The sequence below is a fragment of the Seriola dumerili genome, unplaced genomic scaffold (assembly GCF_002260705.1).
Source record: "Seriola dumerili isolate Sdu_G_001 unplaced genomic scaffold, Sdu_1.0 BDQW01000052.1, whole genome shotgun sequence".
Lineage (NCBI taxonomy): Eukaryota > Metazoa > Chordata > Actinopteri > Carangiformes > Carangidae > Seriola > Seriola dumerili.
In genome coordinates this window covers 22,790,936-22,813,329 of record NW_019174307.1, presented here as the reverse complement: position 1 = coordinate 22,813,329, position 22,394 = coordinate 22,790,936, and the positions used below count along the sequence as shown (strand labels likewise).

The following is a 22,394-nucleotide window of genomic DNA, read 5'->3' as shown; positions in this document are numbered from 1 at the left end:
TGTTGAATCTACTGTCGGTGATCACACAGTTTGCTTAAGTTGGTGACGTTCCGCGCATGCGCCGTTAGTGATAGATGCGAGGTGGGAAAATTCATTCTCTCGTGCCTGTGCGAGCCTGCAACATAAACATGATTTTCAGAAATATTTTGTAAGTTTACGGCGCTTGAAAACCGGACACACACTCTTCAGGTCTTCAGTCGTCACCGTAAGTGCGCAGTTTGTCAGCCTGTTGTGCTCGTGAGAGGTTTTTTGTTCCCGGGTCATCTCAACACGGTGTAACCTTATGGTCCATTATATTAGCATAGCTTGCTATTGCTTGTTCGGTTTTGTTGCTGTTGATTTTATACCAATTAAGTTGCTAGTAATAAGTTGTAACTGAAGCTAACTACACGGAGTAGACTACATATCGCAGAGGCCTTGTTGACGGGCATGTAGCAGGACTCCCATGTGTCAGATGATTACATTTTTGTCACTCTGTTGAGCAAGTTTTCAAAGCATCGCTGAATATTTGATGTGTTTAAAGTGGTATCCAGGTTAGTTTATGTTCCCGTGGCTCTCGATTCTCTGTAATCTGCCACAGAGGCTCTTCTTCACTCTAGGGCTGCAACTAAGGAGTGTTTTCGCTTTCGATGAACCTATCTGCATTTTATCGATTAGTCGATCACTTGCTTGGTTTATAAAATGTCAGAATATGGCCAAAATGTCCACCACAGATTCCCAGAGTCGAAGTCTTATAATCATATGTCAAAAAAAAGACTAAAATCTTCACGTTTAAGAAGGTGGACTAAGCAAATGTTTGGCATTTTTAGTTTAAGAAATATCTAAAACAATCAAAGTAGTTGCAGAGTAATATTCTGCTGATTGACTAATGGATTAATTGACTAAATTTTGCAGCTCTGCCTAACATGACTGATACCTTTTAGTGAAAATAATGGCATCACCAGTGTTTTGAATTTTGCTTGTTCCCTTACTGATCAACAAAAGACAACAAACAGCAGGTCTCAGCATCTCAGAGTACAAACCAACCCTTACTGTGAATGTGATTTTTCTCTGGGAATCTGCAGCTTACTCGCCTGTGCAGCATGAAGATTGCAGTGGAGGGCTGTTGCCATGGAGAACTGGACAAGATCTACGAGACCATCGGCTACTTGGAGAAGAAGGAAGGGGTGAAAGTGGACCTGCTGCTTTGCTGTGGCGACTTCCAGGCAGTGCGAAATGAGGGAGACATGAAGTGCATGGCAGTGCCAGCCAAATACAGAATGATGCAGACCTTCTACAAGTCAGTTCTTTGATTATTTTTTTATATTTCAAAAAGTGCAAGATATGAGTGAGAGCATTTAAAACTTGTAACTTCACTGTCATTTGCAGATATTATTCTGGAGAGAAGAAGGCTCCAGTCCTCACCATCTTCATTGGAGGGAACCACGAGGCTTCCAACCACCTGCAGGAGCTTCCTTATGGGGGCTGGGTGGCACCCAACATTTATTATCTGGGTAGGGACACACAGATAAATTAATGTGATTATTCAGACTGTCTGCCTATCTGTTATTTCCAGGCTTGACTTTAACCATATGTCCTCAGGTTATGCTGGTGTTATTCGCTACAAAGGGATCAGAATTGGTGGCTTATCTGGAATCTTCAAATCACGTGACTACAGAAAGGGTGCGTTTTTTTTTTACAGCGTGAATGATTGAAATTATACACACTATGCAGTACGCTTACAAGGAATGTTTGCTCTTTAAGGTCACCATGAGTTCCCTCCATACAACCCTGATACTCTTCGAAGCGTATATCACATCCGAAATATTGAGGTTTTCAAATTAAAACAGGTAAATATCCGCTTGTTCTCTTGCACACAGTTCAAAATTATCTATATAAACAATGTATTTTGATTCATAAATGTTAATTTCCAATTAGATCCAGATGCCCATGGACATTTTCATGAGCCACGACTGGCCTCGTGGAATCTACTACTATGGGAGCACAGGGGAATTGCTGCGAAAGAAGAAGTTTCTGCGTCAGGAAGTGGAGTCAAACACTCTGGGAAGTCCTGCCGCTGAAGAGCTCCTGGCTCATCTTCAGCCCAGCTACTGGTTCTCTGCACATCTTCATGTGAAATTTGCTGCTGTTATGCAGCATCCGGTGAGAGTAACTGCTCATGTCATTCTTAGGCTTACATTTTAGAGTTTTAATAAGTCTAGGTACCAGCTGTCTGCTATACAAATGTTTTTCCACAAACTCAGTGAATTCTCTTGTCTTTAGCCTAAAGGTAATGCTGCCCCACGTGTAACCAAATTCCTGTCTCTGGATAAATGTTTGCCCTATAGGGAATTCTTACAGGTGAGAGGATGTTTTGTTGGTAGATGCGCAGAGATCAAGTCTAGTTTAAGATGTAGATGATGACAGCAATGACATAAACACTTGTGTTGCAGATTGTGGATGTTGCAGAGAGGCCGGGTTCATCTGAGGGCCTTGAGTATGATCCGGAGTGGCTTGCTATTCTGAAAGCCACAAATGGTCTACAGAGGACCACCCCTCACCCCTGGAACCCTCCAGAGAATAATGGCCTCCATGAACGGTACACAGAGAATCAGACATACAGATGTCTGGCTCACCCTGCCTGGACAGATTGCATATTTTGTTGATTTTTGAAGTGAAAAGAAGTAGATCCAATCCTTAAAATGAGCTGTTTGTTTTCATTCACTGTTACCTTTTACTAATTAAGTAGTAAACCACGAGGTTTCAGTTGTGTCATAGGCAAAAGTTTGGGCACCTTACTCAGCCAGTACTTTGGCAGATATCACAGCTTGCAAATGCTTTTTATAGCAGCTAAGAATCTTTCTATTCTTGATTTAAGAATAATTTTTAGCCACTCTTCCTCCAGATCACTTCAGGTTGGGAGATATTTTTAGTCTGTCCTGCTCATACAGCATATTTAAGATCTACCCACAGATTTTCAGTGATGTTCAGGGCAGGGGGACTGTGGGGGCCGTTACAAAAGCTTCATGTTCTGTTTCTTGAAGTAGTTCATGGTGGATTTTGAGGTCTCCTTTGAATCACTGTCCTTTTTTAGAAGCCAGCCTCTTTTCTGCTTCACTTTGCTGCCTGACTTCAGGACATGTGCATCCAAAATTTGCAGATTTCTAGAGGAATGCATTCTTCCCTCCATCTGCCTCACAACCCCAAAGCAGAATATTTCCACCCCCATGTTTAACAGTTGGTAAAGGCTGATTACTAAGAACTGATTTAGGGAGCATTTTTACAAATGCCACAAATACTATTAATTGTTTGATGTTTTATTTTTAAGTTCACGAAATAAGAACTAACAGTACCCCTTTTAAAGAGAGGCTTGTTTAATGTCTGCTTGCTGCAAGGTTTGTATTTACTTCTTTTCACTTCAAAAATCAACATAATAAGTAACTTGCCCTGGGTTGTCCAACGTTTGGCAAACAACTGTAAAATTACAGGTGGAACCAGTGCAGTCAGGACAATACAGCCATAAGCGACACTCATAAATATTAAACAGGCATTTGTGAGTTTAAATGTTGTTCCAGTCGAGTAAAAAGGTCTGATGATAAAACCGTGACTGTGACTAAAGCCTCACTGACACGCTTCATAATTCCAGCTGAACCTGTTTTTCATAAATCAGCAAAACTCTTTAAGCAGAATTTAGCTGCTTGAACATTTTCAGTAAAACTTCATGCAGTGAGTGATCTGTTGCCCCATAGAAGGAAGTCTGATACTTACATCATGCTGTTGCCAATGCACCGAACTGTCCTGGAGAGGTTGGACGTATTTTTATATTCTAGGGATTCAACTAACGACTGATGTTACTAACGATTAATCTGCCGATTATTTTCTTGATAAATTAATTGGCCAATAATTGTTTTGGTGTAAAAACTGTCTTGATTTGTCTGATTTGACATTTCAAAAAGCCAAAGATATTCTGTGTACTAACCAGAAGTGATTGTGACAGAGACTGCACGCTGCCACAAAAACATAGTCAATGATCTTTTGTTGACACCGACGAGAGCAACGCGTTCAGCTCAGCTCTTCATCAACATCATGAAAATGTGGAAATGGGCCTAAGGCTTAAACATGCACACACAGTTTGCAATAGAATACAGGTGTGACCATCTCATCTTAACAATGTAGCTGCAAAAAACAAGTTACAAAAACACCAAAGAGAGATTATTTTTAGGTTTAGTTTTTTATGATTATGTTCATCTTGCAGTTGCCAGCACCTGCACAAAGCTTTTACTTCTTAATCAGTTTACTACCTTGAAACAAACAAGCAGGAAACGGACAGTGTTCAGGATTGAAAAAGATGAAAATAGTGGAGTGAATTAACTAGTTTCTGATGATTCCCTCTCATACTCACCTAAACATAATGACACAGCTGTTTCTGTTCATGCAGGTGGGACTTCAGAGCTTCAGAAGCAGCCATGATGCAGGTGGTGGAGGATCTCAGCGGTGAACTTGCCATCCCAGACAACTTCAGCCGGACTGTGACACCCTACGACCCCAACAAGCCCCAGCCCCACGCCAACCCCAGCTGTAACACCAACCCTCAGACGACCGAGCTCTGCGCCACATTAGGTCTCACAGACATCTACGCCCAGGTGGGGCAGAGGGGTGATGCGCTGAGGACAGTGCAGGGCAGTACTGGAGGGGAGGAGGATGATGATGAGGATGGGAATAGTGTGGGAAGCGTGGATGAGCCCAGCGAGTATCCAACTGACACGTCAGGATTGTCGAGTTCGTTTAATCCTGATGAGATCACCATAGAGGATGAGTGGGAGGAAGATGGAGAGGAGGGAAAGGAGTCAGAAGCAGAAGTGAAGGGAGAGAAGCTCTCTGATGCCCCCGTAGGTGAAATCCACACCCCCAGTCGTATGGTTCTTCCAGAGCCCAAATCTGATGTCTCGCCCACTCGCCTGTCCAACCTAATGAACCTGCCGCCTCCCTCCCACTCCACCCCAGCAGCAGCAGATCGCTCCCACCCGGGAGCAGAAAGGGAGGGACTCTGTGAGGGCGGGGACGAGGACGCCTCAGCTGCACGCATCTTAAAACGCACCAGCGATGAGACTAGTGATCCGGGCAGCAGAGGCCCAACTCCCAGAATCAAACGCAGGAACCAGGTCATCTACACAGCGGTGGAGGATGAGGAGTGTGAGGATTAGGGGTCAGGGTGAGATGAGGCAAAAGGTGAGGATCATTCCATACCATTAGTTTATATTGATTTGTAAAAATTTGCCATTAATTTATGCATTTACTACCTGCTTTTTATACAGCCTCCAACATGAGTTATACAAGGCAGAGTTAATGAAAACCCTAACAGCAGGCTGAACAAGACAGTTTGAACAATGAACAAGGAGCATTAGTTTCTACAGAAAGATAATTACAGCCATGAAAACTTTTTCTTTGTTAAAATGTGATCGCCTTTTTTATATATTTTAATCAAACCAAGAAAATTTTAGAGAACAGATTTTTTGAGTTCTGTGTTTAATTTTTTTGTACATGTAACTTCAAGACAATAGCAAATGATTAAAGAGGCTGGAAAATCAAAAATAATCCTTTTTAAAAAAATGAATAAATGCCATCACACACCATTGTACAGCCACTTGGCAAGAACACTTCAAAGGGACTAATAAAAATGTGGCTATTTTAACGTCTTTTGTTTCACTTATCTGAGGCACAAGGCAAGTGAAAGAAAAGCAATCAGCGTCCTGCACTCAAAGTGCCATTCACAGCTTTATTGAACACTATACACACTGAAGGTGCTGATGGGTAAATCAAGTCCTGCACAGAACACTGAACGTACTTGTTGTGATCACCGAAGAATGAAGAAGTGAATGCACTTTATTGTATATAATGAGCTGATGAGCAATTAATTTTGTCTCTTGAATACCTATTGAAAAATGGCGTTTTACTTCATACAGTGGGGTCCACCGTGTGCCGGCCAAATTGTGAGACCCTTAATTAGTTCACTGTGTTTTTATCAAAAATGCCTTAAAGTGATAGTTGGGGTCATTTGACATGGGGTTGTGTGAGGCAGTTACCTACAGTCAGTGTGTTACCTGCGGTAGATTCGGATCGGCGCGCTCTCAGTTTACAGAAGTTGTCGCGAGCACCGGCACAGATGCTGTGGCGACGGTCATCCGCAAAAAAAAGTGTTTTAACCACTTCCCGTAGAAAAAAAAAAGATAATATCAGTTTAAGTTTGCGCTTAATTTTGAATATGTTCGCCGCCTTATCTTGCCGTCAAACAACCCTTTCCTTTGGAACTACATTTTCTCAACTGTTGAACTACCGTATTCCTACGCACAAGCGCAACTACGGCGCACACTCTATTAGTCCGCAGAACCGCGGTTTGACTCAGAGCTGTGCGTAGTAATGCGGTAGTTCAGCGGTTGAGGAAATGTAGTTCCAAAAAAAGGTGGCTGTTTGACGGCGAGATAAAGCGGTGAACAAAGTGTACGCTTGATGTGGAATTTTTTCAACGCTTTATCTTGCCGTTAAACAGCACTTTCCTTTGGAACTACATTTTCTCAACCGTTGAACTACCGCGTACATTTAGCGCAGTAGTTGCGCTTGTGCGTAGTAATACGGTAGTTCAACAGTTGAGAAAATGTAGTTCCAAAGGAAAGTGCTGTTTGACAGCAAGATAAAGCGGTGAAAATTTTCTAAATAAAGCGTACACTTAAACTGATTTTAGGGTTTTTCCTGGGAAATTTTTAAAAGTGGTTAAAACATCACACATCATTCAGCTTCTGTTAACTGCTTCTATCAACTGGCAGCGCACTGATCTGAATCTACTGCGGGTAATACACTGACTATAAGTACCTCACACGACCCCCCCACGTCAAATAACCCAAACTCTCACTGTAATATCCGTGGTTGTGAAATTAAAGCAGAACAAAAAGTTTCCTGAACACCAATATTTGTTTAAATCAAACAGATTTATAACATCGATTAGACCCCCCTTTTAAAACGATCCACTCCAGGTTCACAAGTGTGCTCTGCTAAAGTCAACATCCACTTTCAGTAAAATTAAGACAATAATATATAACATACAGTGTATTCAACAAGATCTCTCTACATCCATACAAAGAGCCAATACAGTATAGCCTAACGACAGGGTGCCGAGTTATTGGTTCATGGTACAAGCTGATGTCAGAGGTGGTTTTCCTGCACTTTGCCTACAAAGCACACAGTTAAAGAAAGCCTCAAACATGACTCACAGAGAAAGAAAACTGGGAATAGGCACTTCTGTTTTTTGTTTGTTTTAGTTTTGTTTTGTTTTTTTCCTCTTTTTTTTTTTGTTTTTTTCTTTCATCAATTCCTTCCTCATTTTCTTCAGCCAAGCAGCTCTGGACAGCAACCAAGCACGCAACTCTGTTTTAAGAGCATCGTATTAATCAGTTAACCCATTTAAGATCACTATGATTTCATGTTCACCGACAGCTTAGCCTCAGGACAAGGGACAGATGAGGAACACGTGAAACACAAGACGGGCAGGTTTTCTGGGTACAGGTTTGTTGCAGGTCTTATATTTTCCTGCCTTTCATTCCACCCTTAAGGATTCTTCTAGGCCCCCAGTATTTTATTTATCTGATGCCAATATTTTAATCTGGGCAGAGACGCACATGGGCTGTCACTCACTGTAATAAATGAAAAATTAGATTAAGCTCTCTATTAAAAACAGGTGCTCAGTAAGTATTTGATGCATCACTACTTTCTTTGGGTTTGAGGAGTGCTTTCTCTGCTACAGACATGCAATTAGTTACAGCTAACGTTTTCCTGCTCATACATAGCATTATTAAAGTCCTGTGGCTTCAAACACTCACTATCAAGTCTATATTGTTGCTGTAAAGAGCTACAGCCTGCGATGCTAATCATATTTCCCCTATGAGCACTCAAGCAAGCCACCGAAAACCAAGCCAAATCTTTTCTGAAACAAGCCAGTCTGCTGGGCCAGATGTGTCATCAAAGAACCTCATTAAATCACAACTTTAGTTAAGTTTAATCGTTTGCCTCATGAGTTTCTATCCGGACAGAAAGGAGAGTGAGTGGGTTGGGTGCCTCAGAGACACTGGAGCATCACTACCAGCAGTCAAGATAAGTTAAAACACTGGATAATAAATACGTACGACGTATGCTGGACAAAACTGTGCCGTGGGTCTTAATGTGATGTGGGCCTGGATGGTGCAGCTGACACCGGGGGAAAGTCAGGCAGGACAGAGAGGAGGGGGTTACGAATCATGGGTTCACTTCATTCCAGGGGTACGACGTGGCGTTATTCACAGCGGGATTTGATCGATTCAGGACCAGGAGGAGACAAGGCAAGCAGGCGCAAGCTCTGACAAGGAGAAGAAGAAGAAAGCAGCCACAGCCTAACTGGCTTCTTTATTTTATGCCTTGTCTTTTTCTTTTTTTTTTTTCCTCCCACCCCCCCCTTCCTGTCTTGGCCACTCGCCAGCATGTGCTGCTCAGTTTGTGCATTTTCCTTTTTTACGCAATCAAACAGGGCTGTGATTGAAACGTTGCAAGGCAGAGTGAAAACGAAAGAAAAATCACAATTAGTGCTAAATACTACAACAGGCTTTCCACTGTCTTCCACATTCTGTATTTTGCTCCTCTCTCCGTCTCAGTCTTCACTACACCTCCCCTTGTACTTTCCCAAATGCAGAATCTCAGTCGTTTGTCGAGAGACACAGACGTGACCCTCTGTGTCTTCTCCCTCCACCTCTGCTTGCTCTTTTACTTTCCTCTTATTCTCTCCTTTCGAATTTCTGTCTGCTCGGACAGGAGGATGAATGGAGGGGGAGTGGGTGAGTAGATGCCGGGTTTCCCCCGCATCAGGCCCACCCCTGTAAGTTGGTTGAAGGAGACAGGATGGTCGAAGGGCTGTGGTGGTGTTGATGGTGGAATACTGGTGGGAGTGGTGGAGGTCTAGTTCCCACCGCAGCAGGCTCGGGTAGAGTGGGCGTCTGGGTCCTGGAGGTTGACTCCCCGATGTCGCGCTGCGTGTGTCGGGTTCTGGGTGTCTGTTTTTGGCATCTTTTTTGCTGCAGTAACAAAACAAAAAAAAAAGAAAGTGAATTATTTTATCAAACTCAGATGAGTTTTATCAAAATTAACAGACTTTACTTTCTAAATATAAAGTAATTTTTATTATGTTTAATTCTGGAGAAAATAAATGTTCAAAAAGTCTTAAACGAAGGCATTAGAAGGTATTAAAAAAAAGTCTTAAATTTAATTTCTAAAAGTCTTTTACTTTATTTATTTTCTCTAACCTGCTTCTTGTTTTATCCTTCAGTCTAAAACTCAAAAGATTTGTCATGTACTGTTGTATGTGACAAAAATCTGTACATTTTGTTTCTATAAACTGTAAATGGCATATTTGCTTTAAAAAATGAAACAAAATAATTGTTCTAATTATCAAAATTTTTGCAGATTATTTTTCTTTTTATGGACTAATCAATTAACCTATTAATCATTACAACTCTAAGAAAAATCTTTCTTTTTTAATTTCCATCCATCTTTTCTCTGCTGCTCATCTGGCTCCAGGTTGCATTAATCAATTAATTCTACCATGAGGAATGAATTATCATGTACTGCAAGAGATGTGACACAATAATAAATATTTGTAGTTCATGTTATCTCTACTGGTTTTCCATCACACTTTCATATTTTGGATGGTACGATGGTGAAACAGGTATCAAATTATATTTTAAATAGTCTCTGTGGCATAAAAGTCTTTAAAAAAATATCTCTCATATCTTATATTAAATATTTAAATTCTGTTCTGTATTCACATTAAAGCTGAAAACCGTAATTCAATTGTATAACTTAATTATTAAAAAAACAGATGTTAGAATATGAAAATGAATATTAAACTGAACAAAAGCTGCACTACTGCAGCTGCCTGCCTCATGACTTGTCATGTGCTGCTGCGCTGAACGCACGCCATGACGGACAAGAGTCACACAACGTCACTTTCACAGATTGACACATTATATTTAGGTCAAACTGAAACAAGCAGATAATTCAGCAACAACCGTGCGGTGATGACAGCCGAGGGTTCACGACCCAACTCAGCTGCAGAGACGGTGAGATGTCTCTGAGCAAAAAAAAACTCCATTTGGAAATACTTAGGTTGGTCAGTAGATGGAAAAATTGTGGAACCTCAAGATAAAATTGTATGCAAGCTATGTAAGCTACAGTTAGCCTAGCCTAGCATTCTTTCGAATAAATCCTGAATCCACACCTAAATCTGCATCTACCTACCTGCCTCCTTTTCTCATATCTAACAATGTTCATTCTTTTATTCTTGGATCTGGATCAGAAATATAATCACTTTTTCAAAGCTTAACTTCCCACCAAATGTCATTTAAGTCAGTGAGCGAGTTGCTAACGGACAAGCATCATCATCAGTAACGACTCCTACGGCCTAAATCTGATTCTCTTCTGAAATAAAAGTCTTCATTTCCTGTTCAGATGTGAATGAAGGAGACACTCACCAATGGCCAGGAAGAGCTCATTGACGTTCATGGCTGTCTTGGCTGAGGTCTCCATAAAGAGCAGGCCGGTGTCTTCTGCATATGTCTGGGCTTCCTGTACCAAGCAGCACACAGACAAACACAGGCATGACATCGGCAGTAATGTGAAAAGGTACAAACACTGAAAACGACCAGAAGCTGAAAAGACCTAAAAACGTTTCTTATTTACAGACACTGGGCAGATGTTTGGTGTTTGAGATTTTATGACACTTGAACGCAACACCATCAGTCGGCAGCTGACTCATGAGGACTTTTTTCCAACAGGATTTGAATGCAGCCAATTAGAAAGAAAAGGTGAAGACATGGTAAAGCATGAGCCTGATTTCCACCAGCGCAGTTTGCCACAGAGTCATAATTCATCCAGAATAAATGCTCTTAATCACCTGCAGCTGCTCCACCACAGTCTCAATAAAGGCAAACTGCATTAACGAGGTCCTCCAGCAACACACTCTCTGCCAGGCTTACACACTACTGTGGTTACTCATAGCAACCACAGTCCCATTAATACTACTGAGCGTGATTAGAGCTGCACGATATGCAAAAGAAATTGCGAATATTTTGGCAGATACTGCGATTTCAGTTGGAATGATCGTTTTTTCATTTTATTTTCACTGAAAAATGTGATTTTTTTTGTTTCTTGTACCGAACAAACATGTTCCTTTACGTCAGGAGAATATGACCTGGAGGCCGGGGCGCAACACTCAGAGCTAACAAATCAAATCATATGGAACTGTTGTTCCCCGGTGGCTCACCTGGTAGAGCTCGCACCACAGAGTCCCAAGCTCACCTCAACTAACTTATTAATATGTAACCTGTCAGCAGTGATTGAGTTGATAAAGGTCACGCATTATGATTTAGTTTAGGCTGTCGCCCATGAGGAGGTGGTGGACTGCAGTATCTTACCTCATACTCTACTAGTCTCTTCTCAGCCAGGTCGGCTTTGTTCCCGGCCAGAGCGATCACGATGTTGGGACTGGCCTGCCTCTGCAGCTCCTTCACCCAGGCCTTGGCTCTCTCAAAGGTCTCCTGCACAAACACAGCACCAAGGTCAGATAGAGCACCAACACGTGTGTGTAAATACCAGGCGGAGGTCATGGCTGCTGCGCATGAATAAAACATATCATATAATGTAGGAATTTATTATTATATCAGTGACGGCACAAACTGTTCAGCTCCTGAGCTGCTGTAGAGCCGTGAAGTTTACTGGTATTGTATTAATATTAATATTAATATTAATATATGTTATTACCCAGAATAATAATTAGGATGATGTCTATAATAACTACATAAACGTCTGTTCACACCGTACCGGCTTGGTGATGTCAAAGACCACGATGGCAGCCTGAGCTCCTCTGTAGTACATGGGGGCCAGGCTGTGGTATCGCTCTTGACCTGCAGTGTCCCAGATCTCAAACTTCACCGTGGTGTCATCTAGACACACGGACTGGGCCAGGAACGCAGCTGGACATGAAGACAGACGGGTGACGGGTCAACAGGTGGTTTTAAAAACACACACCATCACTCACCATGTTGCAGTGGATACAAAGACAGGTGCTGTACAGGTGTGATATATCTCTCCGAGCACCAGGGGGGGGTGTGACGTAAAGAACACAACTCCTCGGCTGTTTTTTGTGTAACGTTGTACACGAGACTTACTGTATTGGACGTTATGGAGCTTGCAGATCGCACAGGAACATAAAGGCATCATGATACAAAGCGGTGGTCAGGACTGGATATCATTATTCAGAGTGTCAGTGAGCAGCCTGAAGTACAGGACTGAAGTCACTGCACATCTTATGCTACTTCTAAAAATACTGCATTTATCTGACAGCTTCATTAAAACAAAATACAATCAGCTAATACCTTTATATTCATAATATAATATTATAGATCAAGATATCTACTCACTTAACCCTCGACATCCCTCTATTCGCACTAATGTTGGCAGAACTGGTTTCAGGTTCTGTGCATCATTTAAATAGAGTTTTACATTTCCCTTGGAGAGTTTAAATCTTTATTATTTGATGTATTTATGGCTGTTGTAAATGTTTTTGTTAATTCTTCGTCTCTTAGTTTCTTGTATTGTGCAGCTCTGTTGTCTTTGTTGTTTGTGTCTTGTGACTGCTTCTTGTTCCCAGGTCTCTCTCGGAAAAGAGATTTTAATCTCGATGAGACCGTCTGATTAAATAAAGATAAATAAAGAGTCTGGCAGTATATAAAGTAGTTCAAATTAGCTCCATCTTTACCAGCTGCAACATTAAATCATTAATCCTCAACTAATTATTACTTTCATTACTAATTTATCTGTCAATTACTTTCTCTATTAATCGATATTTTCCAAGTCCAAAACCCGAAGAAGTTCACTTCACTGTCGTGTGTGACAAACGCTGGAACCACCATGAGATATTTTCTCTTATAAATTAACTAATACTTGCTGATCAATGATTGCAGCTCTACACAGGATTCATGTACAGATCGATGCATCCAGTAAAATCACACATGAAGTTCTGAACTTGTATCATAACATCTCTACACTGTTGTATTTCTACCTGTTTAACATACAGCCTTGTTGCCCCCCCCCCCTCCTCACCTCCTATGGTTGTCTCCTGGAACTCGTCAAACTGTCCCTTGACGAAGCGCAGCACCAGGCTGGACTTGCCCACGGCCATGTCACCCAGCAGCACCAGCTTGAACTGGCAGATCTTGGTCTGCGGCAGCGTGCCGTTGGTGCGGCCTCCACTCCCTCTGGAGCTCATACCGGCCCGCGTAGGAGACGGCAGGGGGGCTGGTGGGCCTCCTCCCGGGGGATGTCAGTCACTGTCCTCCAAAACAGACAGCAGTCGGGACTCGCTGACGACGTCTGGACCTCTCTTCTCTCCGTGTTTGATCTGCGTGAGGAAGTGAAAAGTTTTTATTTTGGTGCATGATTACATCATTTCCGTCCTTCTCAAGGCAACAAAAGCCTCTTCTCAGTGGATCCAGACCGTCTGAAGATCAGGGTTTTATCAGGGGGGAGATCTAACATGAATCCACATCACACAAGTTTGAATTGCAGCTGCATCGTGACACAATCAGTGGTGGGTAAACAGTGGCCTGTGGGCCAAATCTGGCCCTTCAACAAAAACATTTGCCCCCAAATAAAATCTGAAGTTTTCTCTTTCACAGTTTATCATCAAATCTTTTGCATAATGTTTCTTCTGTAGGTAACAATGTAAATAACAGGCTTCTGTTACTCCTAATAAATCCCAATAATCAAATAATCACAGGCAGCAGTCTAACAGTCATGGTGCACTGATTTTCTATGGCAACAATAACAAGGACAGCTGCAACAATTACCTGATTAGCTGATTCACGGAAAATGAACAAGCAACTATTTTTTATAATCAGTCGTTTCCAGACATTTTCAGATACAAATACCAAATATTTGCAGGTTCCAGGTCCAAAAACTGAGGCTTTGATGCTTTTCCTCATTGTTTATGACACTAAACTGAAACTGAATATCTTCAGACTGAAGGTGGAATCAAACAAGACGTTTAAATAAAGCTGCTTGGGGCTGTGGTAAACTATAGTTTCTGACGTTTACACATATAGACAAAACAAATTATTGACTAGTCACGGAAATAATTGGTAGATTAATCAATGAAATATATAAAATAATAAAATAATTGTCAGCTGCAGCCCTAATAACAACAGTGCTTATATTCAATCATAGGAATAAAACCGGTCACTATTTATACAAATAGTTCCATCCATTTGTGTTTTTAATTTCTACCAAGTGAGATTCACACCAACACAAACTGCTGCACCTGGAAAAATTACAACTGCCCCCAGATACTATAATAAAACAGTTTTATAAATCTGTTTTATTGTCTCAATAAATAAACTCACTGACAACATGCAGGGACATCTCTCTGCACCTAAACTATGTTAGTCTCTGTCATTGAAGAAGTAGACAACTAAAACTAACTGATGACCCCTGAATGTCACTTTTCTCTCTTTCTCAACGCAACAAAAATCCCTCTTTGAGAGGAGGCGCGAGGGAGGGGTGGGGGGGGGGGGGGGGGGGGTTCATTGACATGATATCAATGTACAGCTGGATACACGTTTGCATTGCAGCTGCTTTACATCTCTGCCCGATGTGATCACAGTCTGAAAATAATGCCCCATTCCCGGCAGTGAGGACAGAGTTTAACAGGGATGCTGCGCCTCGGTCTGATGCCCCCCCCCACAACAGAGCACAGCGCTGAGGATCATCACTGCAGCAAAAAATAAAAAAAAAAAAAAAAAAAAAAAAAAAAGACTCCCGTGAAACACGAGTCAAACCTCGGCTTCATGTTGGGAAGAGTCCGCACTGAGATCAGCTGATATTCCTGCACCCGCTCCCTATGACATGACTCCTGTAATACATGTTATCAGATCAGAAGCCCTTATCTGGCGTTATGTGCTAACTGGACACCGCTCAGCTCGGACGAGACGAAACTGGATCGAAGCTTTAAATTTCGACGCCCGATTAAACACGTTAACACAACACGTCCAACTGACTAACATGTCCCTACCGCGAGGACAACATTCAGGTATTTACCGTGTATATCGTCGTTTCAGCGGCGCAGGTATCGCAGGCTTAACTGTTGACAATTTGGCTATCAGCTGGTAGGAGAAAATGTTAACACACTTCCTGTAAGCTGGCGCATGCGCACTCAGTGCCGCATTGTCAATCGTAAAGACGAGAAACCGCATTGTGAAGCCAGCGCCGCCTGATTTGACAGAAAGTAGTCCAATATTATCGATTATCGGAAAAATTAACTAATCCGAATTTTATATTAGCAGTCCCTGTTTGTAGTGTGTCATTCAGTGTACAGAGACCTATCAGTGGATTCGTTATATGCTGAAGAAAACGTAAAAATATGATGATTCTCAGGCAGCTTCTGGGGTTAAAAGGGTTGCCTCTCTTCTATTATTTCTAAGCAGGCTTATTGGCCTAGAAACATCTCAGTTGTTGCACAAGTAGGTTCCTTTTCATTTAGGAGAATGTTTTTTGTTTTGTTTTTTTGTCCATTCTATTGTTCATCCATAGCTAATAGCCATTGGTATATATATAGATAAAGACACACAAAATGACTATTAAAGGTGCAAAATGACCGCAAGAATAATGGTATATATTACGCACAGAAAAGTGAGGCAGTAGCATAGCACAAAAATCTGGGCCCTCAGTGCCCACTGAGGCTGCTGCCGCCTTGGCTTCTTAAAATATTCATTGTCATACCTGAACCTACAAGTAAACATACACGTAATCAGCTATGAAGTGTTTATAATGCATTTAACAAAGTCTGCTCAATGGTAAAACTGATCAGAAACACTAGTAAAATGAACATATTTCAAGAGCTATGACTTGTTAAACATTATAAGCATTTATAATTGTATCTATATATATATATATATATATATATATATATGTATATAATACTTACTTATAGCGCATAATAGAACAGGCTATTTGGTATTATTGTTGCAAATCTAATTTCTGTGTGAACTGCTTGAAATACTTTTAGGAGCCACTTTCTGATCTCAGCTTGTTTGAAGCTCTCAGTAACGTGATGATGGGCCTGCAGCCGATCATACACACCAACATTAAACTATCCTGAAACAGTAAAACTTCAAATATTAAGATTGGAGAGACAAAATAAACTTAAAGGTTTTTAGGAAAAGGCCTACTGAGGTGAGGGCCCTCTCCATGTTGGATCCCTGAGTGTTTACTTCCTCCAGTAGACCTCTTAAATGTACAGTTATCTGAACGGAGTTTTGAACGGCAGTAGTTGCAGCCTCCAGACCGCAGGGGGGCGCAAGAGCGAAGGGAGGGCGGCGGGAATACGGAAGTCTTGACCACGTGACGGATGTTTGAATTATTTTGACCCGTGCTCTCCCTGTCATGGAGGTGTTCAGGGACTTCAGCTGAAACTGTCCCGTTAAAGCGCATTTTCTGCTCGGCACAGTGTCTGTGTGTGTGACGGTTTAGCGACATCATGCCAACGACCAACACGAAGAAGAAGAAGCAGGGGAGAGACACCGCGGTAACGTCCACCTCACCCACTACTGATATATACAGTCAAGTATAAGTATAATATGAATAAAACATATATATAATATATATATAATATACTGTGGTGGAATCTAACTAAGTATATTAAGCACTTGTACTTTACTTGAGTATTCCCATTATATGCTGCTGTATATTTTCACAGTGCTACAATTCAGATGTGCATATTGCACATATACTTTATTTTACATCCTAAATTACATTTTCACATTTAAAACCCTAACTTTAGAAAACACACAGTGGTGGAAAGTAGTGCAGTGCATTAACTCGTTTACTTATTCCCATTTTAAACTATTTCTATGCCTCTACTTAAACTATCTGACAGATACAGTTCATAGATACATACGAGATTAGAATTTAAAATAAAAACATAGTGTTTCTGTTTTTAATAACTAATGTTTTATAGATTTTTTCCTTTTATAAGAACAAAAAACAGAAAAGAAAAAATATGAAGAGAAACAAAAGTAGTAAGTAGCAACAATAGAATGATAATAAAAACAGTAATAATATTCATACATAAACATAGATTAAGTTGTTGGCCAGAAAATGAATCAGCAGATATTTTGATAATCTAATCTTCATTGTAAATCTTTTTTTTTTTTAATCTAATGTGATAATAACATGATGAGTTTTATATTACGTCTTCCACCACTGAAAATATGAAGCTTTGTAATAAATTAAACAGTCTATAAAATGCAACAACAGTTCAATGTTACTTACACATGAATACATCAGTAATCTAATAAATTACTGTACAACGGCGTGACGCCCACAGTGGCTATTTCTCTGCATCAAGTGCTTCTGTTTTTGATGAGTTTTCTTTAAGTGGATGGATTATTTTTACAGTGTGATGTTATTATTTTTACTTACATAAAGTACCTGAACACTTACTGGCATTGACACATCTGATGGCTCTGTTTCGTGGCTTGACCCAGGTGCAGGGAACCAACGACAGCAGTGTGGTGAGCAAGGTGTCTGCTGCAGCGCAGGGATACTTCCACGACGTCTTCCTGCAGCACTTTGTGTGCAAAGTGTCCAGAAGAGCTCCGCTCATCAACAGGTCGGCCGACACCTTTAAGCTCATCGGACTGAATGAACGATCAGCTGCTTTATTTTTCTGAATTTATCAGTTATTCATTTGGTTCATAAAATCCCAGACAAAAGCAAAATCGACCAACAAACAGTTTTAAAATCAAATACATTCAATTTAAAGTGACTTTAAACAGAGAATAACAGCAAATCTTCACACACAAAACCACGTGTGTCAGTTACAAGATTAATTGATCATTAAAACTGTGATTAACTTGTCCTAACTGACTAATCCTACCTGGGCTTATACTGTGGGTCAGACAGTGACAGGTAATAAAATGTAATAAGTGATATGATACTGGTCTGTCTGGGCTTTCTCTCCTCTGGGATCCATCAAATGAAGTAGAAAAATAAGGTTGTACATATCAGACCCTTCAGTTCAGTCGTGTGCTTCAGGGGTTACTACGTGCGCTGGAGAGCCGTGGATCACTGTGTGACGAGGTTTCTACAGATCACTGAAAACTGCCCCAGGAGGCAGGTGAGTTCACAGGTCACTGTCACTGTGTTTTGTTGGAGGGTTTTCACTCTGAAGAAATCCGTCACCTCCTCCTCTGTCGTCGTCTTTCCCCCTTTCTCTAGATTCTGTCGTTGGGCGCCGGGTTCGACTCGTTGTATTTTCGCCTGCACGCAGACGAAGAGCTTCACAGAGCTGTTGTGTTCGAGGTGGATTTCCCAGATGTCGCTCGGCGAAAGACCGCCCTCATCACTTCTAACATCACACTGAGGGGGATGTTAGACCCCCATTTACCTTCTCCTACAGGTCTGTGATGTCAGCGCACTTTCTCTGTTCAGAAATCCAGCCTGAAACACACTTGTTATTCGAGTGATGTTAGATTTTATCAGCTCGTGTGTGTGTGTGTGTGTGTGTTCAGGACCTGTTTACGTGTCCAGTGGTCAGTACCGTCTGCTGGGGCTGGATATCAGAGAGGAGTCCCAGGTGGAGGAGGCTCTGGGTGCAGCCGGGTTGGACTGGGCTGCTCCGACTCTAATTCTCTCTGAGGTGGTGCTCACCTACATGGAAACACAATGGTAAACACATCTGTAAAACGAGAACGAGGACTTCATCAGCGTGTGTTTTCATCACAGGATCACAACATCTAGACAAATACTCAGGATCATCCGGTGTGTGTCGTGTGTCTTCCAGGTCAGATGTCGTCATTTGCTGGGCGGCAAAGCTCCTTCCTCAGTCTCTCTTCGTAATGTACGAGCAGATCCGTCCACACGACCCCTTCGGTCGGGTCATGCAGGATCATTTCCTGAAACTAAACTCAACCCTGCACGCCCTGCGACAGTACCCAGACGCCGCCGCACAGACACACAGGTTCCTGGACAAGGCCAGTATACACATATATATATATATATACTATATAGTATAGTTATAATATGTTATATATATCCCATTATAATGTTAGAGTGTAGAGGACAGGTTAACTAACTGATGTATGTGGCTGCCTGTGCTTGTGTGTGTTCAGGCTGGGAGCAGTGTGTGTGTCTGCTGACATGAACGACTTCTACCTGGGGCTGGTCCCTGAGGAGGAGAGGAGCAGAGTGGAGGTCCTGGAGGCCTTTTGATGAATATGAGGTGAGCTGAGTCTGAAAAGCATCTTATTTTGGATGAATCTAACTTTATTGTTTTTAAAACCCAGTGGACACACAAGGTCGATCACAAATCACAGCAGGAGGTTCTTCCATGGTGTACACCTACCGCCTGACCTCACCATAGCAACGCCTGCTCGACGGTACCGACTTGTTGTATTCCTGCTTTTAGCTTGTGTCAAGTCCGAGGTTTTTCCAGACTTCTCTGCATCCTATTTATAAAGTTCTTAACGTTATCCTTAAAAAGTTTTTTACTGATATGACAAAAAGGTGCTTATATGACACTTATCTCGGCAGCCCTGAGAATGCAAATCCAAACCATCGGCGACACATGAGCTGCTAATATCACAACACAACAGAAGTGTTTCCAAGGAGACACTGAAAACCATCTACCTGTTGTAAAATAACAGAAACATGTCCTCCTGTATTCTAGCACTAGGAACCCGTTAACATCACTATAGCATCGTCAAAAAGTTCATGTGTTTGTATGTAAAACATATTATAATGCTAGAAATAAACAATTGACAGGAATGCAAATCTCTTCTTCTCTTGTGAAAATGTGTTGTTCTACAGTTTTCTGTATAAAACACCAAAGGGCTTTAAAGTGATAATATCGGACAGAACACTTCACAGCGGTGTCTGTCCATCCTCAGGGGTGGCCACAGAAATGTTCCACTACTCGTCCTCACTGCGTCTCGAGGCTCCTTCAACAGCGCTAGGCGTTACTCACACGTCCTGCAGTAGCTCCGCCTTCACCTTCCGTAACGTCAACCTTACGACGTCTTTAAAACTCTTTTGTTTTCGAGTGTGCTGAGAATGGTATTTCCTTCTTTTTCCTCCAGTGTCTCCGTGTCCGGTGCCGACTCAGATGAGCCCGTCGTGGAGCCCTGCAGCCCTGAGTGTAAGACTCTCCCAGTCTGTTATGGAGGGGTGCTGGGGATGCCTTCCACCTTGCTGAGTCCAGGGCAGGTCCTGCTAACAGGAGGCTCCAGCAGAGGAGGCCGGGGCAGTGACTAGACTCCTCTCTCGACAGCCGGGAGGCTGGAGCTCCTGTCGAGCCGTGGGAGCCCGTCGTCTAGTAGATCTGGGTGAGGACCACCAGCTCTGTGTAGAAAATCACCGATTCACAGAGAAGCAGATTTTCACACAACAGCTGTGTTGTCGTGTCGTCCTCCTCAGCCGCTCTACCACACCGCCACGCCTTCGGTTCTCCCGAGGGACGGCTGCTGAATGTGTCACTGTGGTCTACGATGGCCGCCTCCTCTCCCTCATCAACCCAATCACAAGCCTTTCAGTGAGTAACCCTGGACCCCTGTTGGTGCGCCGGCGTCCTGGGACCCGGAGACAGAATGCACGTGAGACTGTGTGCTGAGCATGATGGCTGCTTACAGGCGGACCCACCGCCGCCAAGATGGCAGGCACACCGCTACCAACGTTCAGTCATAAAGGTTGAGATAACAGAGGACGTATAGTCTTTCTTTCTTTATCTTTCTTTTTTTCATCGCCTCACCACCTTCTCCTTTTTTTCCTCTGCAGGGAAAGACTTCCTGTTGTGTTTGGTGGAAAGAATGACATCACAGGCCGCTCTGGGTGACGCCCCACTTCCTGTGTCTTGACCAGCAAGCACTGGACGAGGTTTGCCCTGTTCATTGATCTCTACATTAATGAGGCTTTAATGTCCCACAGCGAGACACTGAGGTGTGTGTGTGTGTGCGCCGTGTGTGTGTGTTGTTTGTGTTTGTTGTGCTGTAAACTTTACAGATCCCAGTAGAGGGTGCAGCTCTCCAGAGGCCCGCCACTCGCACTAGCCTGTCCACATCAGGGAGGTTGTGGTGGCGTTCGGAGGCCTGGACAGATGGGGGGTCCTGTTGGGGGACACGGTCGTATTAAGGCCCACAGACAGAGCTTCTTCCTGGGAAAGGATAGAGTGCGCCCCCTCCTGTTCCCAGGTCTGTGACAAAAACTTCACAACATCAGACGCCGCCCTTGAAACTGAAAACACGGTTCATAAGGTCTGATGTCATGTTGATGTTGTTTTAGATACTCTCACTCTGCCCATGTGATTGGTGAGAAGCTTGGGCTGGGTGGCGGAGTTTTTGCTGCATTCAGACGGCGGTTTGCCGGGCAGTCGTGGTGATCGACCTCAGCACGCGGAGCAGCGTGGAGCTCAGACTGGACTACGGTCATTACCTTGAACTGTGAAGCCGATGGACACACCGTGTGTTTGTGTTTGTGTTCGACATGATGCTGATTAATAAATCCCTGTGCTCCTCTGCAGACCTCGGTGCCCTGGCCTCTGATGCTCCACTCTTTCTGGCTCGGAGCCGACAGACTCTAGAAAGAACCTGAGCTGGTCCTGATGGGAGGCGGGAGGAACTGTTTCTCCTTCGGGACTCATGTCAACCCTCGGCCCGTCACCGTGGACCTCAGACCTGCGCTGGGATGAAAGTGTTTCTATCCCCAAAATCAGTGACTTTATCCTCCCTCCTGGATGATGCAGATTAACTGACCTCAGACCAGATGTAGTGTTACTGAGCGCTGCAGTGTGATGTCTTAAGAATCGAGGACACACAATGAGACATTAAAGGACTCTTTAAACGTCAGTTCAGCTTGCTGGACAGGTTTTTATTTGTGAGACCTCAGAAAATCAGAGTCCAGAGACTCAAAGTGCCCTGACATGGATCATAGCAAGTTTGACATGTTTTTGGATGGAGGGTGAATCATTCAGTGAAGCGCCCTGAAGGACGGACTGTGGGGTTGATGGCACCCCAGTCGCCAGGGCTTTGCAGGTACTCCCCCTTTCTCCAGGGAAGTACTGGCGCCCGCGGTAGTTGGGGTGCTCGTAGAAAACCCACCCAGCCGCGAAGACCTTGCAGGGAGTGACCTCCCGCAGCGAACTTCTCCAGGAGGGAGGGGCAGTCCTACTGTGCCTCGAAGGCCTGGCCCCCGAAGTCTGCCTTCTCATAGAGCTGCATCTTTACAGGGTCCCACTGGTCTGGAGGAGTGACGGGAGGGAGGGTGGAGAAGAGAGGCAGACAGAAATTCTCTCT

General features: G+C 42.9%; 3 protein-coding genes across 3 annotated transcripts in view; 2 read left to right on the top strand and 1 right to left on the bottom strand.

Annotated features, from left to right (window-relative positions):
* The first annotated feature begins 73 nt into the window (after positions 1 to 73).
* Positions 74 to 5,671, top strand: dbr1 (debranching RNA lariats 1). The gene is made up of 9 exons (XM_022740431.1): positions 74 to 205; positions 1,065 to 1,279; positions 1,369 to 1,493; positions 1,582 to 1,662; positions 1,744 to 1,829; positions 1,918 to 2,142; positions 2,263 to 2,340; positions 2,433 to 2,578; positions 4,418 to 5,671. Exons 2-9 carry the CDS (start codon positions 1,083 to 1,085, stop codon positions 5,181 to 5,183), a joined length of 1,704 nt encoding a protein of 567 aa, XP_022596152.1. The 5' UTR covers positions 74 to 205; positions 1,065 to 1,082; the 3' UTR covers positions 5,184 to 5,671.
* Positions 5,672 to 6,555: 884 nt separating this feature from the next.
* On the bottom strand, positions 6,556 to 15,232 carry LOC111218236 (ras-related protein Rab-5B-like). Its single transcript, XM_022740432.1, has 6 exons — positions 15,148 to 15,232; positions 13,156 to 13,453; positions 11,875 to 12,026; positions 11,469 to 11,591; positions 10,527 to 10,620; positions 6,556 to 9,071 (listed from the first exon to the last, which is right to left on the bottom strand). The coding sequence occupies exons 2-6, from the start codon at positions 13,319 to 13,321 to the stop codon at positions 8,956 to 8,958; spliced, it is 651 nt and encodes a 216-aa protein (XP_022596153.1). The 5' UTR covers positions 13,322 to 13,453; positions 15,148 to 15,232; the 3' UTR covers positions 6,556 to 8,955.
* A 1,271-nt stretch (positions 15,233 to 16,503) lies between these two features.
* lcmt2 (leucine carboxyl methyltransferase 2) overlaps positions 16,504 to 22,394 on the top strand; it is a 9,838-nt gene continuing 3,947 nt past the window's right edge. The window contains exons 1-6 of the mRNA XM_022740657.1: positions 16,504 to 16,633; positions 17,595 to 17,719; positions 18,145 to 18,226; positions 18,328 to 18,508; positions 18,621 to 18,777; positions 18,893 to 19,082. Of these exons, the coding sequence (XP_022596378.1) occupies positions 16,586 to 16,633; positions 17,595 to 17,719; positions 18,145 to 18,226; positions 18,328 to 18,508; positions 18,621 to 18,777; positions 18,893 to 19,082 (783 nt within the window). The 5' untranslated portion in view covers positions 16,504 to 16,585. The remainder of the gene's footprint in view (positions 16,634 to 17,594; positions 17,720 to 18,144; positions 18,227 to 18,327; positions 18,509 to 18,620; positions 18,778 to 18,892; positions 19,083 to 22,394) is intronic.

Bases quoted from the DNA above. Each gene is read 5' to 3' on its own strand.
- dbr1 (XM_022740431.1), top strand. From the start codon at position 1,083: ATGAAGATTGCAGTGGAGGGCTGTTGCCATGGAGAACTGGACAAGATC. The intron at 2,143-2,262 runs GTGAGAGTAACT...TCTTGTCTTTAG, and splicing joins CTGCTGTTATGCAGCATCCG to CCTAAAGGTAATGCTGCCCC. The intron at 2,579-4,417 runs GTACACAGAGAA...CTGTTCATGCAG, and splicing joins AATAATGGCCTCCATGAACG to GTGGGACTTCAGAGCTTCAG.
- LOC111218236 (XM_022740432.1), bottom strand. From the start codon at position 13,321: ATGAGCTCCAGAGGGAGTGGAGGCCGCACCAACGGCACGCTGCCGCAG. The intron at 11,592-11,874 runs GTACGGTGTGAA...GTGTTTGTGCAG, and splicing joins TCTTTGACATCACCAAGCCG to GAGACCTTTGAGAGAGCCAA. The intron at 9,072-10,526 runs GTGAGTGTCTCC...TTGTTACTGCAG, and splicing joins TGAGCTCTTCCTGGCCATTG to CAAAAAAGATGCCAAAAACA.